We start from the raw sequence: 26,709 nt of genomic DNA on the forward strand, positions 1-26,709 counted from the left end.
TCTTAATATTACTTTCTCGCTTCGTAATCTATCAAGGAAAACTGACGAGATGTATTACAGAATAACTGTGTACGACGATGATCCGGACACTTCTGTAAGAAACACAAAGCTGAACTTGGATGGTAAGTAAAGAACACTATGGCGTTCTGAAACTAACAAGTTTACAATTTGAATGATCATGAGTATATGGTTTTGACTTTACGCACCAAGAACATTCTTATTGTCTGAATGTCGTTTGATTTTTATTAGCGAAAACCTGTTTATAAATTGTGCAATCTATTATTTTCCTTACTTACTTACTTACTTCCGGGTACGAATAAAGATAGACTCAACATTTATTAAGTAATAAGGAAGAAGTAAGAAAAAAGTGTTATATATCGTGGTTTATAAATTCCATTCAACAACTCAAGAATAATTTTAATGATCATTTAGACCTACCAGGTTCTTCAAATCCATCAAGTGTATGGATCTTTATATCTGATAATAGCTCAACATGGATATCTTTATATAAAGATTTTGAAATATTTTCCTAGCTCACGTCATTAATAATGCATGAGCAAACCAGCCAATCAATGGGCTATTTTTGGGTCGCATTGGAGGTGGAGGAGGAGGAGGAGAGGAGGAGGTAATCTTACATCGACCTCTCATCGACCTCACGGCGACCTCTCATCGACTTCACATCGACCCTCAATCATAGAAAAAAATAAGCAAATAAAATATTATTATAAAATCCGTTATTTATTTTGGTAATTCAAATGGTCTTGTCCGTGGAATTAAGAATTGGCCATGGGCTTCCTGTGTTTTTTAATAACTAAATCGGATATGGGCTTCCTGTAGATTTGTGCATTCATAAAATTGTTTTGATGCCGCGGTGTCTTATTTATCACGGGACAAAAGGAAAACAGCTATGACAGCATTAATAAGCTTGAATGCCAGGGAATTTTAGAATCATTGTACTACGGTCCAGTATGAAATAAAATGATCGCTGTTTATACAGTCAAAGTCATTAACGTTGTCCACCGAAAAAAGACATTTACACATTTACACATTTACACATTTACACATTTACACACTTACACACTTACACACTTACACACTTACACACTTACACACTTACACACTTACACACTTACACACTTACACACTTACACACTTACACACTCTCAGCATCATTAAGGCATGGCTCTCAGATGAAAAACTGATTAGCTATATCATAGCCAGTTTTCTACGAATCTTCCCCAAACTTGACAAGTTAATGTCTTTTGTGAAAAGAAGGAACCTTAGAGCCTTGGTTACCATGGAAACTAAGTCACGTGACCACAAGGCCGCCATCTTGGATTTTTAAACAATCCGTTTGTAAACGTACCGAAACATCTTTAAAAGTCATGAAAATGCAGATTACTATTCATATTTACAATGCCTATATGGATCTAATTGGATATCTTGGAAATTATTTTAAGTTTAATTTTTAGAATATTTTCTATTTTTTCCAAAAAATACTTACACACTTACACACTTACACACTTACACACTTACACACTTACACACTTACACACATACACACATACACACCTACACACCTACACACTTACACACTTACACACTCGGCACACTTACACACTTACGCACTTACGCACTTACGCACTTACGCACTTACGCACTTACGCACTTACGCACTTACGCACTTACGCACTTACGCACTTAAGCACTTACGCACTTACGCACTTACAGACTTACGCATTTACACATTTACACATTTAGACTAAATAAAAGTATCATGTGTTTCCTCGAACGTTCTGTCATAAAACAAACGCTGAAATACAAATCTCCATATTGAATCCTCACTAAATGGTCGGGGCATTCCGGATTTTCGATTCACGAGTTGAATTTAACATTTAAAGTTCAGGCTCACTTTAGTTCAATGAAATGTGTAAACGTCTAAATGTTTAAATGTGTAATGTGTCTTTTTTTCGGTGGAGAGCGTTAATGACATTGACTGTATAATAAAGAACAAGATAACACAACTAATCATTTTCAGCTGATTTATGCATAATTAGGAAGAACTTAGTAGAGAAGTTCCGTGTAAGCGCACTAAGCTCACTATTTATGATAATGAGTCAACTAAATATTCAATGAGTTTACAAACCACCCAATTTATCCTGCTCATACAAAATCTGATATAGTTAGATGGTTTTAAATGCAATTCATTGGAAGGAACGAAACAACGCAATTCTTACTTAACGTGTATGGGTGACTGTCAACAACGATTACTCTTGCGATGTTTACATTGCCTGGAATAATTCTATGTGTCGCTGTGCAAGGAATGTGCAGAACTCAACAACAAGTGGTTGGAACCAGCGTGGGTGGCGCCAAAGAGATCCTATAGCTTTGTACGTCTTTACATGTTTGATTGCATGTTCGACTGTAATACGATAGTGACTAAGGCGTCTGTTGAATTTCCGGGCACGCTGTCGCATGATCCCTGTTCCCATTGCCCTGATTTGCCGTTGATTAAATGGAGTCACAAGTGGCAGGGCATCGGGATATCCTTGATCGGCCAAAAGAATGACCCCAGGAGGTAAATCAAGTGCTTGCCCAGGTCCTACTTGAGTCATAAGTCTGTATGCCATTGAATCAACTATGCTTCCAACAAATCCAGCTTGCAAAAATGATGTTATTTTCATTGTCAGTGATAATTTGAGTACTCATGAGATGGTAATGGGGATGTCCGTTATAAAACTCACGCTGCGGTTCTTGCTCTGGCCTTTATATCCTATGGGGCGTTCCATCAATACACCCTACAGCATCTGGAAACGATGGCCAATTACCTCGCATAGCATTCCATTCTGCAACCGATAGCCATGTAATTTGGCTTTGGAAATATCTCCAGAGGACAGGAACCACATGATATATAATTGCTGACACAGTCTGTATGCTTATGTCGAATAACAATGCCAGGCTATCCAGATAAGGGTATTTACGGAGCCATCATCACTAACAACACTTAATTTTTCAAATTTAATTTTCCTCTTCTTTGCCTTTGTCGAATATTCCCATCTCTATCATGACGACGCATTTCTCGTGCAATATCGTACACGAACTGTTCAAGGGTCTCTGGTAATTCGCCGGTATTAAGCCAAAACAAATATCTGTGACGATGGTACATGCTGAACACGTCACGCCCATGAAAGGGGAAATCAGGTTGAGATGGAAGGCGATTTATCAAAGCAACTGTTGAATATGTGAACGGACAACCCAAGGAAATAAGGAAGAGTAGCAGAGGGACCAAACGTTGTAAAAAGTCTTGCAAAGGCATTGACGAAAGTACATGAGGGACCATGAGCGGTAGCGTATTTGTCAGTAATAAAGAAATATGAAGTAAACGTCTCTTTTTTCTCGTACCTCTTGGTTTATTTCTTCTTTCCGTATTTTTGGTTGAAGCCACACGCGACATGGCGTCGACATATGAGTTAATCAAATCGTTGTTCACACTTCATGATGAATAGTTTCATGGGCTCGTGTGAAAATTTAATAATTCAAAGAACAACCATCAGCCGAGCTTTGGTAAACTGCTTGATTATTTGCCGCAATACTCCTACTACTGTGGGTTCAAATACACTTGGCTGTAAGAAAATAAAAGTATAATTAGAATTGATATCTCCAGTCGAATTGTAAGCCCTGTATAGAACTGTATATCTAGCGTTCATCGTTGTTAACTGTGCTGACACTCTATTCGCAGTCACCCACGTTATGTCAGACTTTTTATTTCGTTCCTTCCAATAAAATACATAAATTTTGTATTAGCAGGATAAATAGGTTGGTTTGTAAACTCATTTGAATAAGTTTAGTTGACTCATTATCATCAATAGTGAGCTTAGTGCGGTTACACGGAACTTCTCTATTAAGTAAACCTCATTTTTTGCTCACGTTAACCAGTTTTCAAGTCTGTTTTTTGGTCTTGATTTCAATCCTAAATCTCCAGATTTTCGATTTCAATGAAAGACATCCGAGGTGAATTTCACTAAACTTGATATTGGATTATCTGTAATTATCTTTCGTTTTTCTTTAAGTAAAATAGATTCAAAGCCTAAAACTGCAGGGCTTGGAAAACTTTTTGTCGAAGAATCTTCTAAGAACAAAACTAGCCCCTAAGTGGGAGAGTATACTCGCGCAAAAAAAAACAACAAAAAAACAAAAAAACGATGTAGTGCATTTCGATTCGATTTCACTGCATGGTTTTTATTATGGGAGAAATTATCATCATTTCGAATAAAAAATAATTGAAGATTTTTTCCCCGATCTTATTTTTACCAGTTTCAGTTTCATTCAAATTGTTCTCCCTGTGACTTCCGTATCGGGAGCTTCGCTTTTAGGCAGTGCCTAAATATATTTATAAAATAAATTAAATAGTACGCACGCTGTGATTGGTTGATAGCCATGTTTGCATGAGGATATGTAAACACAGTTGTGACGTCACAACTTTCGTGTTTTCCCGGTACAAGTTCAAAAATTAAAAATTTACAGTTTCTTTCGAGGAAAAAAACGCCCCCAAAAATGTATTTTGAAGACGAAGTTCCAAATTTTGACTTGTGTCAGGGCCACAGGCATAACCCTATGGTCTCATGCAGGTCTTTCTGGTCGTAATATCATGACAATCTCTCGTTGGTCACCGCAAAGAGAATTCCCTCAGGAGCTACAACACACGTCCTTCGTCAGGACAGCTGCGGTTGTTCAGCGACGTGCTTTCTCATGATTTAAATGCACCACCCGATAAAGAATACAAGTATTTCAAGGAAACAGTCAGCAGCTTCAAACTTTTTCCAGCGATAGCTCTTCAGCTCCACAAAATATCTTCTCGAGGCAAGACGAACAATCAACTTCGCTGCCATGTTTTCTCGCTGTCAAATTGAGCAAAACCACGTTTCTTTCAACCGAGAATTCCAGTCACAGTGACACTTGTTATCCACTTTTGTAAAGATAATCAATTCTGAAATCTTTTATTAAGATTTCTATTCAATCTTTGGACATTTCTTTGTATTTGTTTTAAAGTTTTAGAATGATAAATGTTTAAAATAGCTAGCGATTCTTTCTCGCTTCACATTTGCCTCCTTGGCGTTTATTACACGAAATTCGATTGGCTAACGATCGAAGTTCGTGATGTATGGAGAATTTGTATTTTAATATAAGAATCAAATTCAAATAAAGATTTATTTTCTTGCAAGTGGTAATGTTTTTCCTTATTATTTATTTTATAAAAGCAATAGAAAACTTTTTTCTCTGTGTTTACATAGCCTGATAGCAACACTCGGGGGGTTGGGAGAATTCTCGACAATTATGCAAACCCTCGACTACGTCTCGGGTTTGCATAACTGTCTCGAATTCTCCCAACCTCCCCGAGTGTTGCTATCAGGCTATGTAAACACGGAAAAAGTTTTCTATTGCTTAAATGTTAAGTTGTTTCGCTATTTGTATAGCTAGATAGATTTTTCTCAAAAAATGGTTCACGGTAAATTGGTTACTCGTAAATGTTCGCTCGTAATGTGTTCTCTCATCATGTTCGCGGTCCAACCCGTCCCGAAAACGCTCGACATCTTTTATGCACTAGTCAATTGAAACCCCCACACCCCGATCCCCGCGAAATACCGGGGAATTTTACATTTGAGTGGTGTTAAAATCAGACATTTTCCCCGGTAGTCGGGGGCGAATTCACTGTTAAAGCCCCCGCTATTGTGGCCCCGTTATTTTGGTTTAGTAGATTAGTAGTCAACAAGAAACACATTTCACGCCAACTCCAAATTCTTGTGCTACACAGAGCCAATTGTTGCGTGTTCCATGCACTAAATATTCAATGTTCAATATTTTCATGGGCTTAGAACCTCAAATCGTACGAAAATGTTTAGGTTTACGTCTAGTCAGCTGAGAGTTTAATGGTATCAAATTGATGATGAGTCGAACAATGCTTGTAAATATTGTGAAGCAGTAGTTTTAATAGATTAATCATGATCTAATTCTACATTCGAACTGACCGAAACGACTGAACAAAACCCGCGTATAAGAACCTGGGTTTTTTAAAGAACCTGTTGGGCTACTGAATTCTCACTTTAAGACCCCTCCACACAACCTATTAAGACTACAATTTTAAGAAAGGTGCTTATCAGTGGAGTTCAGTGTAAAAGTGTATAGGTAGAAACTGCTATACGTTTGCTTGAGCATGTGTTTTGTGTAGAACATACTGCTCTGTACTCTAGGCTACAGGCTGCCTGTGCTTGGAATCACAACACCTTCTTGGTATTTTTCAAGATGGTCGACCTCTTGCTTCCAGACCCTTACATATTCAAACGAGCGTTAAAATTCCCACTCGATTCCCCGCTGAGAAAACAATTCGTTAAATCCCCGAACCCCCGGTGCAATCATGCTCTTAAAAGCACATCAAAAACGCGTCACGTCCCCGTTCAGTGCCCCGCTAGCCGCGGGGGTCGGGGGGCGGGGGTTTCAATTGACTAGTGCATTAGCGTGGTTCTACCGCGAACGATGTGTGCGTTTGAAAGTTTGTCGACCTGTTCACTTCTCAAAACCTGCTGGCCGCGAAATGTTATTTTAATTTCTGTAAGAACTACCTTTTATCTCTGCAGTACTCAAATATTATAGTCCTGCGAAGTCTAACTTTTGAGTTTTGATTTTTTTCCTAAGCCATATCTTAGCCAGCTGGCCAAAGTCGACTATCGATGGTCGATAAAATTGAAATATCTAGATATGAATAAGTTCATATTTAACTTTAAGGCTACTCATCTTTGCATAACATATATATCTACTATAATATGGAAGGATTTAGTGTTGTGATAATTTGTTATGGATTTACGAATTTTTAAACATCGCCGAATTTTCAGGAATGAGAAGTAGACAAAATCACTAATTTGGCCCCCAAGGGGACCCCCCCCCCCCCCACCCCCCTCCTGAAACTTTGCAAAAAAACGCCGAGACACAAAACAAAATGTGCTTTGGAAATAACCTTGGAAGGGCACACTCACACACAAAGTTTGAAAGAAATCTGTTTTTTCACCCAAAATGGTTATGAGGTTATTACAGAGACAGCCTCTTAATTCAAATGTACTTCTGCTATAACATGATGAAAATAAATATGAAGGCATATCCAGTTAATTACGTTATATATGGACAGGTCAAGACACAAGTAGCCCAACTGAATATATTATGTTAAGTGACACGAGAACATCAATGAAAACGACAGTGACTCACTATTTATTGTTAAAAGCACATGAATTACGTAAACTTCTAACTTATGTCCGCTTTTCAATAATGGAATCATTGGTAATAGTTTTCTTTTCTACACTGCTCTTCCATTCCTCAGGTAAGGGAATAAGGTTTATTGGAGCAATAATATGACTAAACGATAACAAACAACACGTTACGGATCAAGATCACATTCGGTTGTTTTCTAGATGCTGGAACATTCACTTGGCTACATTCCGACGATACAGTGAATGTTGTGGAAGGTGGAACGGCAAAGCTCAACTGGAGTGTTCGTATCGGTGATGGTAATACATGGACAGCGATCAAGATCACAAGAACCTTTATAAATGTTGCTGGTCCAGGAGACATAGACATGATAAGAAGAAAGCCGTCTGGTGTAAAGATACTGCTGTCTGAACGAGGTGCTGACATGGACTTAGATGTTCAAGCGAATTTGAATGTTCTTAATATTACTTTCTCGCTTCGTAATCTATCAAGGAAAACTGACGAGATGTATTACAGAATAACTGTGTTCGACGATGACCCGGACAGTAATGCGAGAAATACAAAACTGAATGTGGATGGTAAGTAAAGAACACTCTGAAGTTCTGAAACTAACAAGTTTGCAATTTGAATAACAATGAGTATATGATTTTGACTTTATGCACCAAGAACATTCTCATTGTCTGAATATCGCTTGATTTTTATTAGCGAAAACCTGTTCGTAAATTGTGCAATCTATTATTTTCCTTACTTACTTACTTACTTCCGGGTACGAATAAAGATAGACTCAATATTTATTAAGTAATAAGGATTAATTAAGAAAATGTTTTAAATATAAATTTGGTTTATAAATCCCATTGATACTCATATATAGTAACTCAATTGATACTCTTTGCATATGGATAGTAGTTTAAGGTTACATCTGACAGGTCTTATATTCTGTATATGCATGATGGACAGTTTTGACTGACTAGATCAGCACTTGCTTTTCGATAAATAAAGGCTCCTTGGTTCATCGTTACCCGGTGGATCATTAGTTTACTTAATTTAGGTTACTTAATTGCAAAGTAATTCCGCTTATAACGTGCGATGAAAATAGATATGAATGCATATCCAGTTAGTTGCGTTACACGGACAAGTCAAGACACATGTAGCCCAACTGAATATATTATGTTAAGTGACACGAGACCATCAATGAAAACGACAGTGACTCACTATTTATTGTTAAAAGCACATGAATTACGTAAACTTCTAACTTATGTCCGCTTTTCAATAATGGAATCATTGGTAATAGTTTTCTTTTCTACACTGCTCTTCCATTCCTCAGGTAAGGGAATAAGGTTTATTGGAGCAATAATATGACTAAACGATAACAAACAACACGTTACGGATCAAGATCACATTCGGTTGTTTTCTAGATGCTGGAACATTCACTTGGCTACATTCCGACGATACAGTGAATGTTGTGGAAGGTGGAACGGCAAAGCTCAACTGGAGTGTTAGTATTGGTGCTGGTAAGACATGGACAGCAGTCAAGATCACAAGAACCCTTATAATTGTTGCTGGTGCAGGAGACGTCGACATGATAAGAAGAAAGCCGTCTGGTGTAAAGATACTGCTGTCTGAACGAGGTGCTGACATGGACTTAGATGTTCAAGCGAATTTGAATGTTCTTAATATTACTTTCTCGCTTCGTAATCTATCAAGGAAAACTGACGAGATGTATTACAGAATAACTGTGTTCGACGATGACCCGGACAGTAATGCGAGAAATACAAAACTGAATGTGGATGGTAAGTAAAGAACACTCTGAAGTTCTGAAACTAACAAGTTTGCAATTTGAATAACAATGAGTATATGATTTTGACTTTATGCACCAAGAACATTCTCATTGTCTGAATATCGCTTGATTTTTATTAGCGAAAACCTGTTCGTAAATTGTGCAATCTATTATTTTCCTTACTTACTTACTTACTTACTTCCGGGTACGAATAAAGATAGACTCAATATTTATTAAGTAATAAGGATTAATTAAGAAAATGTTTTAAATATAAATTTGGTTTATAAATCCCATTGATACTCATATATAGTAACTCAATTGATACTCTTTGCATATGGATAGTAGTTTAAGGTTACATCTGACAGGTCTTATATTCTGTATATGCATGATGGACAGTTTTGACTGACTAGATCAGCACTTGCTTTTCGATAAATAAAGGCTCCTTGGTTCATCGTTACCCGGTGGATCATTAGTTTACTTAATTTAGGTTACTTAATTGCAAAGTAATTCCGCTTATAACGTGCGATGAAAATAGATATGAATGCATATCCAGTTAGTTGCGTTACACGGACAAGTCAAGACACATGTAGCCCAACTGAATATATTATGTTAAGTGACACGAGACCATCAATGAAAACGACAGTGACTCACTATTTATTGTTAAAAGCACATGAATTACGTAAACTTCTAACTAAACTTATATCTGTAAGAGCTCTGCACCAGTTACCTTAGAAGTAGTTACGGAACTTCTTAAAGTTCAGGAAAACTGTTACAACAACTTTCTAAAAATGTTAATGAATAATTTCAACAGTCGTTTAGATATAATAACTCGTGATATTCAAGAAATCAAAAGCAGTCTTGAGTACTCTCAAAGTGACATCGATGATCTCAAGGACAAAGGTAAAACTGTTGATGATTTGAACACCAATCTAAATACCTTGAAGAAACAATTAGAAGAGCTGCAAGATAAAGTGGATTATCTCGAGAATCAGAGTAGGCGAAATAATGTAAGAATTTCAGGTATTCAGGAGGATCGAATTGAAAATTGGGAAACAACCGAAAAGAAAGTCAAAGACCTGCTTGATTCAAAGTTGGGTTTGGATGCTGACAATATTTTAATCGAAAGAGCTCACCGTACTGGGAAACCGAGAAGTGGAAAACCTAAACAGATTGTCGCAAAGTTTCTCAACTACAAAGATAAAGAACAGATCCTAAAGTGTAGCAAGAGGCTGAAAGGTACAGGAATCTTCATAAACGAAGATTTCTCGGCACGTGTACTTCAAAGGAGGAGTGAACAGCAAGAAGAACTACGAAAAGCTTGATCGTTGATCGTTTGGTCATAAAAGATCGCTATCTAAGCCAGTTGCCGTCTGCGCCTTTTGGATTTTTGGGAGCAAGTGCTGGATATTAACCAGGTCTAGCACAGAGTCAAAGCACGATTGGAGATGATGGTAACAATGATGGCTGAATTTGTACATGTTAACTTAGCGCTTTTCAAGGCAAGATCAATTTGTTTGACAAGAGGAGAGAACCGCTCTTACGACCTTTCATATGGAGCTGCAGCTATCTGCGTCGATATATGGACTAAGCTAAGTAGCTTACTGTACTTTAATATTAATAATATTTACATCATCTATCGTAATAGCTATGCTTATAATATCAACTTAAAACCAAACTTATAGCCTAGCATACATAGTATATATTTTCCTCATATAAATAATAAGCACATCTTTATTAGCTCACTCTTTCTTAACTTAAGAAATGTTTTCTTTTTCTCTCTCTTTTCTTTAAATGGTATTAGAAAAATATTTATCGTAAATGCTGTTTTTATTGCAGTAAGCGAATTTATGCTAATTCTATAGTTGTCCAATGCTCGTATTGTTGTTGCTTCTCCCACTTAAGTGTTTAAAAAAGACTTCGTTGGCTAATGAAGTTGATTGTTTTGTTGACAGTTTCTTATGTCAAAAATGTGTCATGAACGCCCTGCCTTTTATGCATCTAAATAATGACGAATTTAATACTGCTTTGTTTGAATTGCAAAATGGGTCAAGTTCATCGCTTGATCGCCTCTGTACGCTTTCTTTTCATCCCTTTAGAGATGACAATAATATCGCAAAATCCAAAGCTAATTTCCTTGATAATTTTTGTGATCCGGATGATGAAATGACTAACAAATGTAAGTATTACACTGAAGATAGCTTTCAAAAACTAACAAGCAAAAGTATTAATTTCTCTATGATACATTTTAACATAAGAAGTTTAAGAAAACATTTCGATGATCTTAATGCTATCTTGCTTCTCTTGATTTTGAATTCGACGTAATAGCTCTATCTGAGACATGGCTTGGAAATAATGACGATCTTACTTCCTTCAACTTATCTAACTACCATACTCCGGTTTTCCTAAACAGGCCAAATGCCAAAGGTGGCGGCATTGCCCTGTACATTAAAAACAGTTACATAGTTAAGGCTCGCGATGATGTTAGTTGTAACAGTGATGAAACTCAAATTATTTCTGTCGATTTAGAAAGAAATAACGAAAAAATCACGGTTGGCGTGACTTATAAACCGCCAAATACAAATATAGATACCTACTCTAAATGTCTCTCATGCTTACTAGACAATTTACAAAAAAGTAACAAATGCTACATTGCAGGTGATTTTAATATCGATCTTTTGAAATCAGATACTCATGAAGAAACTTTTTCATTCTTTAATAATATGTTATTTATACTTGTTTTTTCCTTCAATTGTAAAGCCAACTACAATAACGGATGCTTCTGCCACTTTAATAGACAATATTTATTCAAATGCACTTGACAGTGTTGATACCACTCATCCTGGTATCTTATACACAGATATATCTGATCATCTACCTGTGTTCCTCCTTCAATATGGCTCTAAAGCTAAGAATTATCAAAAAAAGAAAACTAAGCGAATCTCTTCAAAATCGGCCGAAGAAGATTTTGTTCAGGATATATCTTCAGCTGATTGGTCAACCATATATGACAGCAAGAATGTTAATATACAATATAAACATTTAATCGAAACTTTTACCAAATTATATGATAAACACTTTCCGTTAAAAACAGTTCGTATCAACTCTAATACTTTAATTCATCCCTGGATAACGTCAGGTATCATTAAATCAATAAAAAGGAAAAATAAGATGTATAGAGCTAAACTGAAGAATCCAACTCCCAAGAACATATCTAGGTTCCGTAATTATCGTAATAGGCTAAATCATCTAATTCGATTTACAAAAAAAAAATTTTATAAACCATTATTGGAAAATGCACAAGGTAACATAAGATCTACTTGGAAGGCAATTAATGAAATCTTAAACAAAAAAAAGCACAACCAAAAGGTATTTCATCTATAGTCTATAATAATAAACGTTATACTAAGTCTCTTGATATTGCCAATGTATTTAATACCTATTTCACAAATGTAGAACCTTCTCTTGCTAAAAAGTTTAGTAACTGTCAAACTAACTACAAAAATTGGCTGAAAATACCAAGCTGTGCTACAAATCTCAGCTTGCCAATTATTTCTCATCTTACAGTTCTGGACAAACTATATAGTCTTGACCAGCAGAAAGCTGTTGGTATTGATGGAATACCTATTAGATACGTAAAAAAAGTTGCTGAATTCATTTGTCAGCCACTTTCTTTTATTTATAATACATCTAAAATGACTAATACATTCCCTGAAGAAATGAAAATTGCTAAAGTTATTCCTTTGTTCAAAAATGGTGATCAAGAATTAATATCTAGTTTTAGACCGATATCGTTACTTCCGACATTTTCAAAAATTTTTGAAAAAATTGTATGTGAAAGTTTAACAAATCATTTAGAGTGTAATCACCTTTTGTTTGATTATCAATTTGGTTTTAGGAAAAAACGAAATACAACTTTGGCAGTTCTTGATTTTGTTCAGAGAATAATAGATTCCTTTGATAATGGATGTATTTCTTTTGGTGTCTTTCTTGATCTTTCAAAGGCCTTTGATACTGTCAGTCACGATATTTTGCTGCATAAGCTTTCCTATTACAGTCTTAGTAGTGATACTTTAAGCTGGTTTGAAAGCTATCTCAGAGATTGTAAACAATATGTGTGTGTCGATGGAACTAATTCAAACCTTAAAACAATATCTTATGGGGTTCCTCAAGGTTCTATTCTCGGTCCAATCCTTTTTTTGATATACATGAATGATGCTCAATTTGTCACAAAAACAATTCACTTATTGCTCTACGCTGATGATATGAATCTTCTATGCAACAATAAATGCCTTAGAAAAGCTACTGAATATCCTAAACAAGTAGCTACTGTCATTAAATGATTGGTTTAAGGCCAATAAACTAAAAGTCAATTTGTCAAAAACAAAATATATCTTATTTGGAACGCAGCAACGGCTTAGAAATATCGTGGCTGGTGGAGTTCAAGGTCTGTTGTCCCTTTAAAAAGGTCAAAATATTGATAAAACGTCACATACTAAATTCTTACGTGTACTTTTGGATGAGAACCTTACATGGAGTCCTCAAATTTCTTTTGTGTCAAGAAAAATTGCAAAATCAATTGGAATTCTCTATAAATGCAGACACTATCTTTCTCTTGAAGCTCTAATAAATCTTTATTATAGTTTCATATATCCGTATCTTTCTTATGGCACCTTGATTTGGGGTAGTAACTACAAATCAAGGATTAAACCCATTCACATTCTACAAAAACGGGTCGGTGTCCACTGGTAGAACGAAGCTTTGGATTGGGCAAAATAACAAAAACAAAGAAAGCATGGATTATGGTGAACAATGTGTATTGTTCTACATGTGAGCTGCGTTCTTTGTTTTATCTTACCATTCATTGTTTGTTCATCCACTCCCAGGCTTCGTTCTGCCTGTTGTGTGTTACCCACAAAAACGAGCTCTCCGTGTAATTACGTTTTCAAACTTCAGAACACCCAGCAGACCACTTTTTTAAAAACTTGACATCCTAAATATTTTTGAAATAAATAAATTTCATCTCTGTAAACTAGCTTACAAACATTCAAACTCCAATCTACCAGATATTTTTGGTAACCTTTTTCAAGGTACAGATTTGATTCACAATTACAATAGGCGGTCTAAATCAAATAAAAATCTATATTTCCCTCCAGTAAACCAAAAATATGGGAAGTTTGGTGTTAAGTATGCAGCTGTCACAAGCTGGAATGATTTACCACATAATATAAAAACCAGTTCAACACATAAAGTCTTTAAAAATAAGTTTAAAAAACATCTGTTGCTTTAGAATTTTGATTCTATTTAGGTTTTGCTTCAATGTAACTTTATTTCCTACTTTAATTTAGTTCAAACTTCACTTTATTATATATAACTTTTTATGTGTATTGAATCTATTTTAGTTTGCTACTTTCCCCCTTGTAAGTTCTTATTTGAAAGTATTATATAGTTTCAAGCTGCAGAAATATTCTCTTAACCCTTTTGGGTTGTTTTCTTCTGCTCCTCCCAGTTAATTTTTCTTTAATAGTGATGTAAAGTATAACATTCTCATTCTGGGAAATAAAAAACCTTGAAACCTTGAAATCTGCTTTTCAATAATGGAATCATTGGTAATAGTTTTCTTTTCTACACTGCTCTTCCATTCCTCAGGTAAGGGAATAAGGTTTATTGGAGCAATAATATGACTAAACGATAACAAACAACACGTTACGGATCAAGATCACATTCGGTTGTTTTCTAGATGCTGGAACATTCACTTGGCTACATTCCGACGATACAGTGAATGTTGTGGAAGGTGGAACGGCAAAGCTCAACTGGAGTGTTCGTATCGGTGATGGTAATACATGGACAGCAGTCAAGATCACAAGGAGCCTTATAAATGTTGCTGGTCCAGGAGACGTAGACCTGATAAGAAGAAAGCCGTCTGGTGTAGAGATACTGCTAACCGAGCGAGGTGCTGACATGGACTTAGATGTTCAAGCAAATTTGAATGTTCTTAATATTATTTTCTCGTTCCTTAATCTATCAAGGACAACTGACGAGATGTATTATAGAATAACTGTGTACGACGATGACCCGGACAGTTCTGTAAAAAACACAAAGCTGAATGTGGATGGTAAGTAATTAAACTTGGAGGTCTGAAGCTTAAATTACAAACAGTTGTCTTACAATTCAAATGGATATATGGTTTTGAGGTACGCACTAAAAACATGATAGATCTGTTTGTGTGAATATCGATCATGCGATATTTTATTAGAGAATATTCTTGCTAGATTGTTTATTTGGCGATGTTGAGCTATGTATTATTTTACTTCCGAGAACAAATGATTATATATATTTATTTTCTGATCAAGTACTAATTTGTTACAAAAGAAAAATTCTTTATTTATATACTAGTATAGAAATTAATATCATCAACTCACAGGTTCAGTGGGTTACACTGTAAATCACGATCTTTGGTTATGAATAGAAGTTCAAAGTTACATCTTACAGGTCTTATTTTCTGTATATGCATGATAGTAAGTTTTGATTGACTAGATCAGCGCTTGCTTTTCGACAAGTAAAGGCTTCGTGCATGGTTTATCAGTATCCGGTGGCTCTTTTAGTTTCTTTATTTTAACTACACTTCCGCTTATACTTTGATGAAAATAGATATAGGACGTATATCTAGTTGTGAACGATAAGTGTTAACTTTAACTAGTAAGGGTATCAGTGTAGTAATAATAATGTGTTACACACGAGCTAGAACATTACACAGGTAGCCCAACTTCTAACATATCGTAAAGTGAGGCGAAACCATTACTAAAGATCACAGCAATTATTTGGCGAAAATAAAATATATTTATTGCAGAAAGCACATGAATTATGTAAAAATCGTACAAGAGTCTACTTTACAGTATGGAATCACTGGTAATAGTTTTCTATTTTGCATTGCTCTTCCATTCCTCAGGTAAGCAAATTGAGTTTTAAGCAATAATATGGTAACAAAAACAAACAACTTATAACCGATCAAGATTAAGTTCACTATACTAAGCTGTTTCTAGATGCTGGAACATTCACTTGGTTACAATCGGATGATACAGTGAATTTTGTAGAAGGTGGAACGGCAAAGCTCAACTGGAGTGTTCGTATTAGTGCTGGTAAGACATGGGTAGCCGTCAAGTTCACAAGGAGCCTCATAAATGTTGCTGGTCCAGGAGACGTAGACCTGATAAGAAGAAAGCCGTCTGGTGTAGAGATACTGCTAACCGAGCGAGGTGCTGACATGGACTTAGATGTTCAAGCAAATTTGAATGTTCTTAATATTATTTTCTCGTTCCTTAATCTATCAAGGACAACTGACGAGATGTATTATAGAATAACTGTGTACGACGATGACCCGGACAGTTCTGTAAAAAACACAAAGCTGAATGTGGATGGTAAGTAATTAAACTTGGAGGTCTGAAGCTTAAATTACAAACAGTTGTCTTACAATTCAAATGGATATATGGTTTTGAGGTACACACCAAAAACATGATAGATCTATTTGTGTGATTATCGATCATGCGATATTTTAATAGAAAATATTATTTGGCGATGTTGAGCTATGTATTATTTTACTTTCGGGAACGAATGAAGATAGATATTTATTTTCCTGATCAAGTACTAATTAGTTACAGAAGAAAAATTGTTTATTTATATACTAGTATAGAAATTAATATCATCAACGCACAGGTTCAGTGGGTTACACTGTAAATCACGATCTTTGGTTATGAATAGAGGTTCAAGGTTACATCTTACTAGTCTTATTTGCTGTATAAGCATGATGGATAGTAGTGATTGACTAGATATTCCTGCTTTTAGTTAAAGTTTTAAAAGGCTTCGACTCTTGATTCTTTAGTATCCGGTGTTCTTATAACTGTATTTCCGCTTACAACTTGACGAAGATAGGTGAGATACATATTTAGTTGCCAAAGATAACTATTAGCTATATAAGGGTCTAATAATAATATTGCGTTACATGCGCTAATTAATATATTACACAGGTAGCCTACCTTCATATATGATGTTGAGACGCGAGACCATCGCTGAAGACGTCAGTGACTATATTTGTTTTAATAAAAATGTATTTATTGTTGAAAGACCATGAACTCCGTAAAAATCTAACTTATGTCCACTTTTCAATAATGGAATCACTGGTAATAGTTTTCTTTTCTACACTGCTCTTCCATTCTTCAGGTAAGGATATAAGGTTTGTTGGAGCAATAATATGACTAAACAAGAACAAACAACACGTTACGGATCAAGATCACATTCGGTTATTTTCTAGATGCTGGAACATTCACTTGGCTACATTCGGATGATACAGTGAATGTTGTGGAAGGTGACACGGCAAAGCTCAACTGGAGTTTTAGTATTAGTGCTGGTAAGACATGGGTAGCCGTCAAGATCACAAGGAGCACTACAGCCCTAACTGGTCCGGGAGAGCAGCAGTAAGGGGGACTCGCGGTGTCCCCAGGAACCTATCACGTTTTCACGGGAATTACCCGCGTTTACGCCTATAGGAAACTTTTTACCGGCACGGGAATAACCCGTGTGAAGTAGGTGCGTTACACTGTTAGCTTACTGCTGCTGTGTTGGGTATCGCAAACAGGGGTTAAAATATTCCTTAGATATAGATGGATACCATCAAAAGCATTCGAAACAAAACTGTGCGCAAGCTCAGGACTCAGGTGTTGGATCGCCTGGATGCGGACTTTGCCTTCACAACGTTTATGGAGGGAGATACAGATGAGACGATGAGCGAGGAAAGAGCAGAAAGGATAATTGACTTGATGCCCGAAGGTAATTACCGTCTGGAGTTGACGTTTATAAAGTATTTAGACGGTGAGTGGATAATAGAAAAGGGGCGTAATCCAATACGGGCGTCGAGTAAGCAAAGCTTGTTCGTGCTGAATAAAGACACCAGACCGGGAGCGTTAGTAGGCGTGGACATGCTGTTCTACGAGGTTGCTTACCCGGTTACCGTAGTTATATACGGCGCGTACGAGATCAAGAAGCCGGACGTCAAAAAACTTAAGCCAATGCGCCACCCTGGCAACTGCGTAGGAAAGCTGGTTAGAGAGTTCTTTGAGGATTCCTCTCGTGGAGGTAAGTTGACTTTAAAGAGAAGAGAAGCCATAAGGAAATGGGAAAATGCCACTTACGAGACTGGAGGAACGATAGGCAACATCAAGAAGTTAGAGGTTGCTTTAGAAAGGCGCATACACGTGAAAGACATTACCGACGGCTTTATTTACTCCGGGACGCACAAGTATGGGGGCCGGGGTGCGCCTATCGTAATTTACCAGCACAACGGGCATGCGTGGCGAGAGCTACGGTTCCCAAAGAAGAAGGAGACGCGCATTTACAAGGAGTCGCCGCTTGCAGAACTAATGCACGAGAATTCTATTTGGTTAATGGATGCGGAGGGAAGTCAATTTATGACCCAAGATGGTACTTTGTATCGTCCTGAAGTGGAACAGCTGCGCATTCAAAGCGCCTGCGAGACTTTAGGAGAAGACTTCTCCGACGAAGTGCTTAGCAGTCGCAGTTTGGACTTCTTAACCGCAAAGAAAAGAAACGGTTGGAAATCCACGCCGGAGGAGTTCGAAGACATAGCTAAAGCTTGCGTAGAGCACGGTCATGGTAGCCTGTGGAACATGGAATACGATGAAGACGAATACGTGTCGCTGGATATGAAACATTGTTACCCCGCAAGCTTCAAAGGCCTAGGAGATTGTAAGGAATATTACGACCGTTACGGACATCCAGATTCACAGTTCTTTCGTGTTGCGTTGGATGGTCACTACGACGCCCCAGCAACGGGGTTTGTACGGTTAACAAGCTGGAAATTTACAAAAGACTTACATCCAATAATCTATGCGTGGTACGGAAAGCACCTGCAGGAGAAAGAATGGATACCGGTGCCCCTATTGAAGTTCTTTGAAGAGCGTAAACTTTTAAAATACACAGCGCATGAAGCCATACTTTGTCACAGCGCCTTTACGCAGTGGTTACCGGAGCATAACCCCACAGCGCGCGTGGTCATAGGTAAATTCACGCAGGGCGCAAAAGAAGGTGAAAAACACATGCAGCGTCGCTTGATAACAGACGAAGGCGAACTAAGCTTCCTTATAAAGCGCGCACATGATGAAGGAACAATGGTATCCGTGGAAAAGTGGGACTACCTTGTTAACGATAGACTACATGAATGGAATGCTTTGTGTTACTACCAGGACCATCGACCGCAATATTACCATCTCCGCGCCAGCATGCTTACATATGCGCACATTAACCTTCTCGCGATGTTACTGCGGTTTGACAAAGAGGACGTTCCGCGCGTAGCTACGGATTCCTTGTACGTAAAGCCCGAAGTGTTAGAAAAGATGAAGGAATTCTACACCGACGACGAACTCGCAGAAAGTGGTCAATGGCGTGTCAAAGATGAAGAAATAAAAGCTTGGAGAGAACGCGTAGAATATCACGGCGAGCACACCCGGGGCACCGTAACGCCGACGGAAGAGCCATTACCGTCGGTTGCGGACCCAATCTCTTACCAACGCTTCTCTTACCTTTACGGTACGGGAGGCAGCGGTAAGACGACGCGCGTACTGCAGTTGTTCCCAAAAGTAAAGGTGCTAACGCCAACACACCGTTTGGAAAGGGAACTCTGCGGTATGGGCCACGACGCGCAAACTTACCACAGCTTCTTTCGCTGGAATGGACAAAAGTGGGTACCAGAAGCCATCCATGACATACCTCCGGTGATACTTTGGGATGAGATTTGCACCGTACCTTTGGAAATCCTGCAGGAGTTCGTAGACTTCCTCCGCGGAAAGTGCCAAGTTGTATTTGCCGGAGATCCATGTCAACCACCTCCTATAGCCGGAGAAATGCCCCATGAATGGTTAAAAGAAATGGTAGACTATCATGAAGAAATTAACACAGACTACCGTAGCAAGGATCAAGTGAGGAAATTAAAGGCAGAATTAAGGGGCCTTAGCGACGCCGAACAATCTAAGGTGTTACGTAAGAGGGTACGAGCAAAGTCTTACGAAGACTTCCTGTACTCATGGCATCCAAAGGATCTGGTGCTGAGCAGTAAGCGCGCAGCGCAGTCGCGCATACAAAAAGATCTACTGAGAATACACCAGAAGCGGTTCCCTAGTCATTTGGTGCCCGTTTGTTATAAGCCGCGTGACACCCGCATGCAAAAAAGAGATGTCTTAGTACCAGGCACGAATGTTCAACTAGAGAACGCAGTTACTCACGATAAAGCCTGGGTGCCCATAGAAAAGGTGGAAAAAATAACCAGCCACCCGGATTGGAGGCTTGGTTATTGCATGACAGTCCACAGCGCGCAAGGGCTTACCATAAAAGGAACCTTATGGATCATAGACCAGCGGCTGTGTTGGAGCAACCTTATCTACACCGCCGTAAGCCGCGTAGAATATGCCAAACAGTTAAAAAGAGCCTGGGGGCCGCAACTGCGTTACGATAAGACGCCAGAGGACGTAGCCAAAGAGAACATTGCCAAGAAACTCCTTCGCTACAAGCGGCACGACGAAGAAAAAAGTATGACGTTCGACCTATGCGTGGACGACGTCTATAAGAAAGGGGCAAGGTGTGCCAAATGTAACATACCTCTGCTATGGAGGTTTGACCCAAATGACGATCAACAGTTCTCCGTGGATCGTATCAACAACAAACGCGGGCATTGCAGAGGTAACGTAAGGCTAACATGCCTAGAGTGTAATCGGGCGCGTGGAGCAGCACTACTCTGAGTCTTTGGGGACTATGAGCAGCTCTTCCTTGACGAATCCGCGACTTGGGCCATTTAGGTAATACAACACGGGTTGCCCTTCCTTGGTGACGGACTTCGAAATCTCATACGTTTCCAGAGACCAGTTAGGATCCGTGGCTCTCTTACTGCCACCTTCGAGTTCCCCCGGCTGATAGAGGTATCTGACCACTATGTCGCGGGGTAGCTTTTTTTCCTTCAGTCCGACCGCCCTCGAACTTCTGACGTAGGACTTATGTTCCACGTGTTTCTTTTTTATGGCATCCTTGGGTTTTATTCCCGTAGCCCTGGCCGCCTCGTTGTTCAAAGCCGCGACGACCTGGGGGAACCTCTGAGTCCATTCCTTGTTGCGTTTGGAGGGATCTTTCAGCTCTTTCCAATACTGGTATCCAAAGAGACGCTCGGCTAGGGTCTTATTAAATCTTTCGACAATGCTCTGACCCCTGTGGTACTCAGCTTCGGCTCTCCTAATTTTAGTGCTGTGGTCTTTCAGGGTCTTAGTAACCACGCCCATAAACTCTGTCCCCGCATCCACTTGCAGCAGCTTAGGCCATTTCAAGACGCGCTTATAAATCCTACCTAGGGCTTCTGCGACTTCCCCAGAATCCTTGCTGGTTATGGGTTCGGCGTCCTTATATCTGCTTGCGATATCAACTACGGTCAAAGCGTATCTATAGGTCTTTCTTCGCACCTTGTCGTGCGGTAAGAAAAGCAAATCCGCCTGATGAACTTCATTGGGGGTATTTACGGTGAAGCTGGGCCTGGGAATGTACTTAGGCACGGGAAGATAAACCTGCTAGAGGGTTCGTTTTTTTAACCAGTTCTTAGCCGTTTCTTCTGATACCCTGGCCGCGGTCGCGAGTTTCTTGATAGCTGACGCTCCTCTCCAATAGCCTTCGGGCCCATAGTAAATCCTCTTGAGTTTGTCCTCTACGCGGCCCATTATATGAATTCCAAAACAAGATTGATCTTACGTCCGTTAAAATCCACCGTCTTTCCGTCCACCTTAATGGTGATGTTTATGCTTTCTACCAAATTAGACAAGTCATAGCTTAAAGAAATGGGAGTGTATTCTACTGGGTCAAATGGATTACCTTTGGGCAGAAACTTGGACATAAGAGAAGACTTTTCTCCATTGTTGTAACTATGGACCAAGTCGCAATAGACTTCGTAAGAGGATGCGACTTTCCATTTTACGTCAAGTTGACCATTGATCGTGGTACTAGTAAGGCCCAGGAGTTCTACCAATGAACTGCCCTTTAGATTGGCGCTTCCACTATTTTTCTTGAATGTCATTTCATGGGGTAATCCTGTGGTAAGAGTATATCCATGCTTTGCTAGCTCCTTAGCCAGTGTTATAGGGGTGTAATGGGAATCTGGTAACTTTGGCTTTTGGGAATTCACAACGACAAAGCCGCCAATCAAATTATACCAAGAATTGTACAAAGAGCAACTAACCAGCCGAACCTTATAGGCTTTGATGGGTGGATTCAGATAAGTGGTAAAGTTATTTTTATCGCTTTCCAAAAAGACGATCATATATTTCAGGAAACACAGTTTCCTTCGTTAGAGCAGATACGCCAAAGCTACGCCTCCCGCCAGCCCTGCGATTCCTACGAAGACCAACTCACTATCTTTTTGTTTCTTAGAAGGCTGATAGTAATCCTTAAACTGGGGCTTTCTCAATCCCATCGATGCCGCGGGGTGTGCTTGCGCATAGAGCTTAAAGGCGTAGTCTGTATTTTCAAAGTTCTTGTCTGCCTGCATTTTGTCTTGGTAGTTCTTGTCCAACCAATCCCTGTAAGCTTGTCTTTTTTCATTCCAAGCCGCCACGTCTCGCTGATATTTCTCCAGCGCTAAGTCGTGCCTTTTCCTCTCAGCGGCTAAATCTCCGCTTTTGTCGCCTATAACTAATCTATCCAAATATTGACCGCCATAATTAGCTCCAGTGAATGCTAAAGCTGCAACAATTCCACCTACGACCACGCTAGCCATTTATATGTTAGGCAGGTACTTTTCCTTCCGTAGGTAATCCTTTACCATGATAGCCCCGCCTACGGCAGCGGTCATCTTAGCAAAGTTGGCGAAGCTCTTGCTTGGGTCTTCAGTAAAGCCTTCTTTGAGCACTTTCTTACCTACCCAACCAATACCCGCAACGATGGAAGTAATGATAGCTGCTTCTTCAACAGTTTTTAACAACGCGGTCGACATTATATTACAAAGCGAGAAGGTTATTATTCCATTTCAGGGATCTTACTTTTTCTAACAGCCGGTTCCACAGGTGCGTGCACGGGCGCGTGATATGTTGGTGGTTCTACCTTTTTCGTAGCCCGCCATTGTAAGTAGAGGCTGCCTGCTGCTATAGCAACTCCCAACGCACCGATGACGTACCCAGGATTAATAAAGGATTCCTCTTCCTCCACCTTTTCCTCCTTTTTGGCTTTGTTCTTCCTGTTCATCTCCGCGAGCTTCTTTTCCGCGGCGACTCTGCCTGGAGATTTAGCCTTAGTAATCTTGGTATCTTCTACGGGACCCTTTTCTGGTTGTTCTTCGGTGCCACTCATCTTATATTAAGGGACTTGAAGGACTTGACAAGTAACTTGATGACGACTTGACAATGACTTAATAATGACTTAACGGCGACTGGAGTAAGTACTTGAGGTGACTTGACAACGACTTGACTAAGTACTTGAGGTGACTTGACAACGACTTGACTAAGTACTTGAGGACGACTTGACTAAGTACTTGAGGCGACTTGATCAGGTACCTCAGCAAGTGCTGCCTGGAAGACCTTTTCGACTTCTCTGTCCTTCTTGAAGTCCTTCCAAGAGGCACCAAAGGTGCCCGCAAGTTCCTTCAAGTCAACGTGCTGAGCCACGTGCAAAGCCGCAGAGGCGACTGCCATTAACTTACCGCACTTCAAAGACAACCAGCCGCAGGTTATCTTAAGTTCCTGGGCGATAACGTAGTCCTCGCTTATGTCCTTCCGCAGTTGCTCCACGTCGTCTATGGGCAGCGCAAGTCCAAGCAATTTAGTCGCAAGTCGGATAGCGGAGTCTGCTACAGCGTCCGTGGTCTTACTTGCAAGGGCGGCCTCATACCTCTTATGGAACTTCTTGACTTCCTCTTCTGACAACTTATTAACCTGCTCATGGGTAAGTTCCTTGCCTATCATTTCTTTACACTTCCCCGAAGACACAAGGATGTTAAGTTGTTCCTTAAGGTTACTTTCGTCTAACTGCGTGGGGACTTCATCTAAGAGCTGCTCAATGTCCATATATGTTAATGGAATACGGAAACCTCAAAGAGAAGATCATCTTGGAATGTTGGTGCGTCTTTAGATGCCGCATGTATTCATGCAACTGTTCCTTGGATATCTCACCGCCGTAGTCGCTTAAGATGGTTTCCAGGTCACTCCGGCTCGGCGTGTAGAAGACGACCAGGGAGCCTATGTTTTCCCTGAAGGGCTTAGAGACACTGGTAAGCTGTTGCGAGAGCAACCAAACGCTGATATTGTCGTGTCTGCCGCTAAAGGCGAGCTTCACTAATTCGGAGGTGCGCCTTTTTACGTCGTCCCCGCAGGCGATGTCATCCAGTATGAGGAGTGTCTGTGTATCTTTAGGGAATTGTTTGTGCCAAAACGTAAGATGGCTGGATAACTCATTAGGATCTAAGATATCTACGAAGAAGTCGTCATCTTTCACTCCTATGCCCGTCCAGGTGCGGTTATTCACGTATGTGGGGCATAATAGCACGATATAGTCGAAGCGGTATCTAAAGGGTCCTAATAGCTGCTCCACGATGAACTGGGTCTTTCCGCAGCCGGTGGGTCCTACTATCAGAGCGTTACAAGGCATGTGATCTGGGTTCATATATTTTAGAAAATCACAGTCACTAGATATAGATGGAGCCAGTGGAAGCAGTAAGAAGGATTGCCGCCGACGCAAAGGATAAAAAAGACACCATAGAAATGCAAAGGGAGGAGATAGACCGGTTAAAAGAGCGCGTGCAGGAATTGTACGATGAAATGTGCGGTCTGAAGCGCGCGGAAAGGTTTGGTGCGCTGATAACTATGGCGGGCTGGGCTAAGGAGTCCGTTAAGGACTTCATGCGATATCCCCCGTAGAATGTTAACAATAAGGTTAAATCTTTGTTAAGGATGCCTGGAAACTATTTCAATAGTGTCTCAGAATGTTGACAATAAGGTTAAATCTTTGTTAAGGATGCCTGGAAACTATTTCAAAAGTGTCTCAGAATGTTGACAATAAGGTTAAATCTTTGTTAAGGATGCCTGGAAAGCCCGTAATGGTTAGTAGGCGGCTTAAAATAGTAAAGTAGGGTTTGCGCAAAGAGTCTCAAATCCCATTCTTATTTCTATTTATTATTATTAAGACTAATTAAGGATATTTAATAATAATAAATAAAAATAAGAACCCCCTTTGAAGGGCACTTGCAGGATTCAAAATAGTAAAGTAGGGTTTGCGCAAAGAGTCTCAAATCCCATTCTTATTTTTCTTGTTGTTTGTTCAGAATGTTAACAATAAGGTTAAATCTTTGTTAAGTATATGTGGAAACTATTTAAAAAGTGTCTTAGAATGTTGACAATAAGGTTAAATCTTTGTTAAGGATGTTAAATGGAGGCTAAGATACAGTTAAGTATATATGGACTGTTTGATGTGTAAAAAGGTGTTCAGCACCAAACAAAGACTGCAATACCATGTTCGGCATGGAGTTTGCACAAAGAAGCCAATTAGTAAGGTTTGTAAGGATTGCGGTAAGGAATTCAGCACCGTTCAAAAGATGCAACAACATCAGGATAAACGCATTTGTGGGCTTTGTAAGGACTGTAATAAGGAATTCCCCAACTCCTTCGAAATGCAGCAGCATCTGAAAAGGGGCGTCTGTAATCGAACCAGACAGTGTAGTTTCTGTAATAAGATACTTAGTAGTCGTCAACGTTTACAGACGCACCGGAGAACGCATGAAGTGAATTATAGGTTTCTCTCCCGCGCTTACGACTTGGAAGGCGTGGATTGCTACCAATGTGCGGATTTGATGTGTCGCTGCCCGCATAAAGAGGATTACTTAAGGAATCGCATAGATTACCATAAGAAGATAGTCCGTACTTTCCCCTCTTTTGAACGCGCCGAAGGCGTTCCGTGGACTAAAAGGGAGTATTGGAGGCAGGAGTGCGATCGTTGTGGTTGTGTTAGAGAAGAGGAACATATCTTCAACTGTCTTAACAAAGAAACGTCAACATTCTGAGACACTTTTGAAATAGTTTCCACATATACTTAACAAAGATTTAACCTTATTGTCAACATTCTGAGACACTTTTGAAATAGTTTCCACATATACTTAACAAAGATTTAACCTTATTGTCAACATTCTGAGACACTTTTGAAATAGTTTCCATATATACTTAACAAAGATTTAACCTTATTGTCAACATTCTGAGACACTTTTGAAATAGTTTCCGTGGTGTCTTAACAAAGATTTAACCTTATTGTTAACATTCTGAGACGATACGCAATAGCATTTCTTGGGGCCTTTGATAGTAAAGCAGGGTTTGTGCAAAGAGTCTCAAATCCTGATCTTATTTTTCTTGTTGTTTGTTAAGTATCATCAACATTTAACAAAACAACAATAAAAATAAGGACCCCTTTTAAAGGTATATGTTAGCCTACGCAGCCGCATTCTTTGGAGGATTCCTAATCGCCCTTTCAATATATGGACTGTATTACATGCGAACCCCCTGCAGATTGCATCGTTACGACGACCCCAAAACCGCGTAAAAAATACACCTGCCTTCATTGCGGCAAGGTATTTCTTGAAGGATCCTTCGTTGGGCATTGGTGCT

General features: G+C 39.2%; 3 protein-coding genes across 4 annotated transcripts in view; all 3 read left to right on the plus strand.

Moving 5' to 3' along the window:
* Positions 1 to 7,227: 7,227 nt before the first annotated feature.
* LOC148905678 (uncharacterized) lies at positions 7,228 to 7,885 on the plus strand. The gene is made up of 2 exons (XM_089039856.1): positions 7,228 to 7,366; positions 7,458 to 7,885. The coding sequence occupies exons 1-2, from the start codon at positions 7,234 to 7,236 to the stop codon at positions 7,838 to 7,840; spliced, it is 516 nt and encodes a 171-aa protein (XP_088895982.1). The 5' UTR covers positions 7,228 to 7,233; the 3' UTR covers positions 7,841 to 7,885.
* Positions 7,886 to 8,415: 530 nt separating this feature from the next.
* The window catches only part of LOC148905679 (uncharacterized), a 39,883-nt gene continuing 21,589 nt past the window's right edge, over positions 8,416 to 26,709 (plus strand). The window contains exons 1-2 of one of the 2 annotated variants that reach the window (XM_089039823.1): positions 8,416 to 8,578; positions 8,670 to 9,044. In XM_089039823.1, the coding sequence (XP_088895949.1) occupies positions 8,422 to 8,578; positions 8,670 to 9,044 (532 nt within the window). In that variant the 5' untranslated portion in view covers positions 8,416 to 8,421. Of the gene's footprint in view, positions 8,579 to 8,669; positions 9,045 to 16,052; positions 16,285 to 16,360; positions 16,447 to 26,709 lie in introns of those variants that run through there. The other variant, XM_089039824.1, reaches the window with a different exon arrangement.
* LOC148905680 (uncharacterized) lies at positions 14,626 to 15,151 on the plus strand. Its single transcript, XM_089040240.1, has 2 exons — positions 14,626 to 14,677; positions 14,769 to 15,151. The coding sequence occupies exons 1-2, from the start codon at positions 14,626 to 14,628 to the stop codon at positions 15,149 to 15,151; spliced, it is 435 nt and encodes a 144-aa protein (XP_088896366.1).

This window comes from Actinia tenebrosa, unplaced genomic scaffold (assembly GCF_029948245.1).
Source record: "Actinia tenebrosa isolate PJP-AT-01 unplaced genomic scaffold, QUT_ActTen_1.0 PGA_scaffold7__59_contigs__length_16204524, whole genome shotgun sequence".
NCBI classification, from domain to species: Eukaryota; Metazoa; Cnidaria; class Anthozoa; order Actiniaria; family Actiniidae; genus Actinia; species Actinia tenebrosa.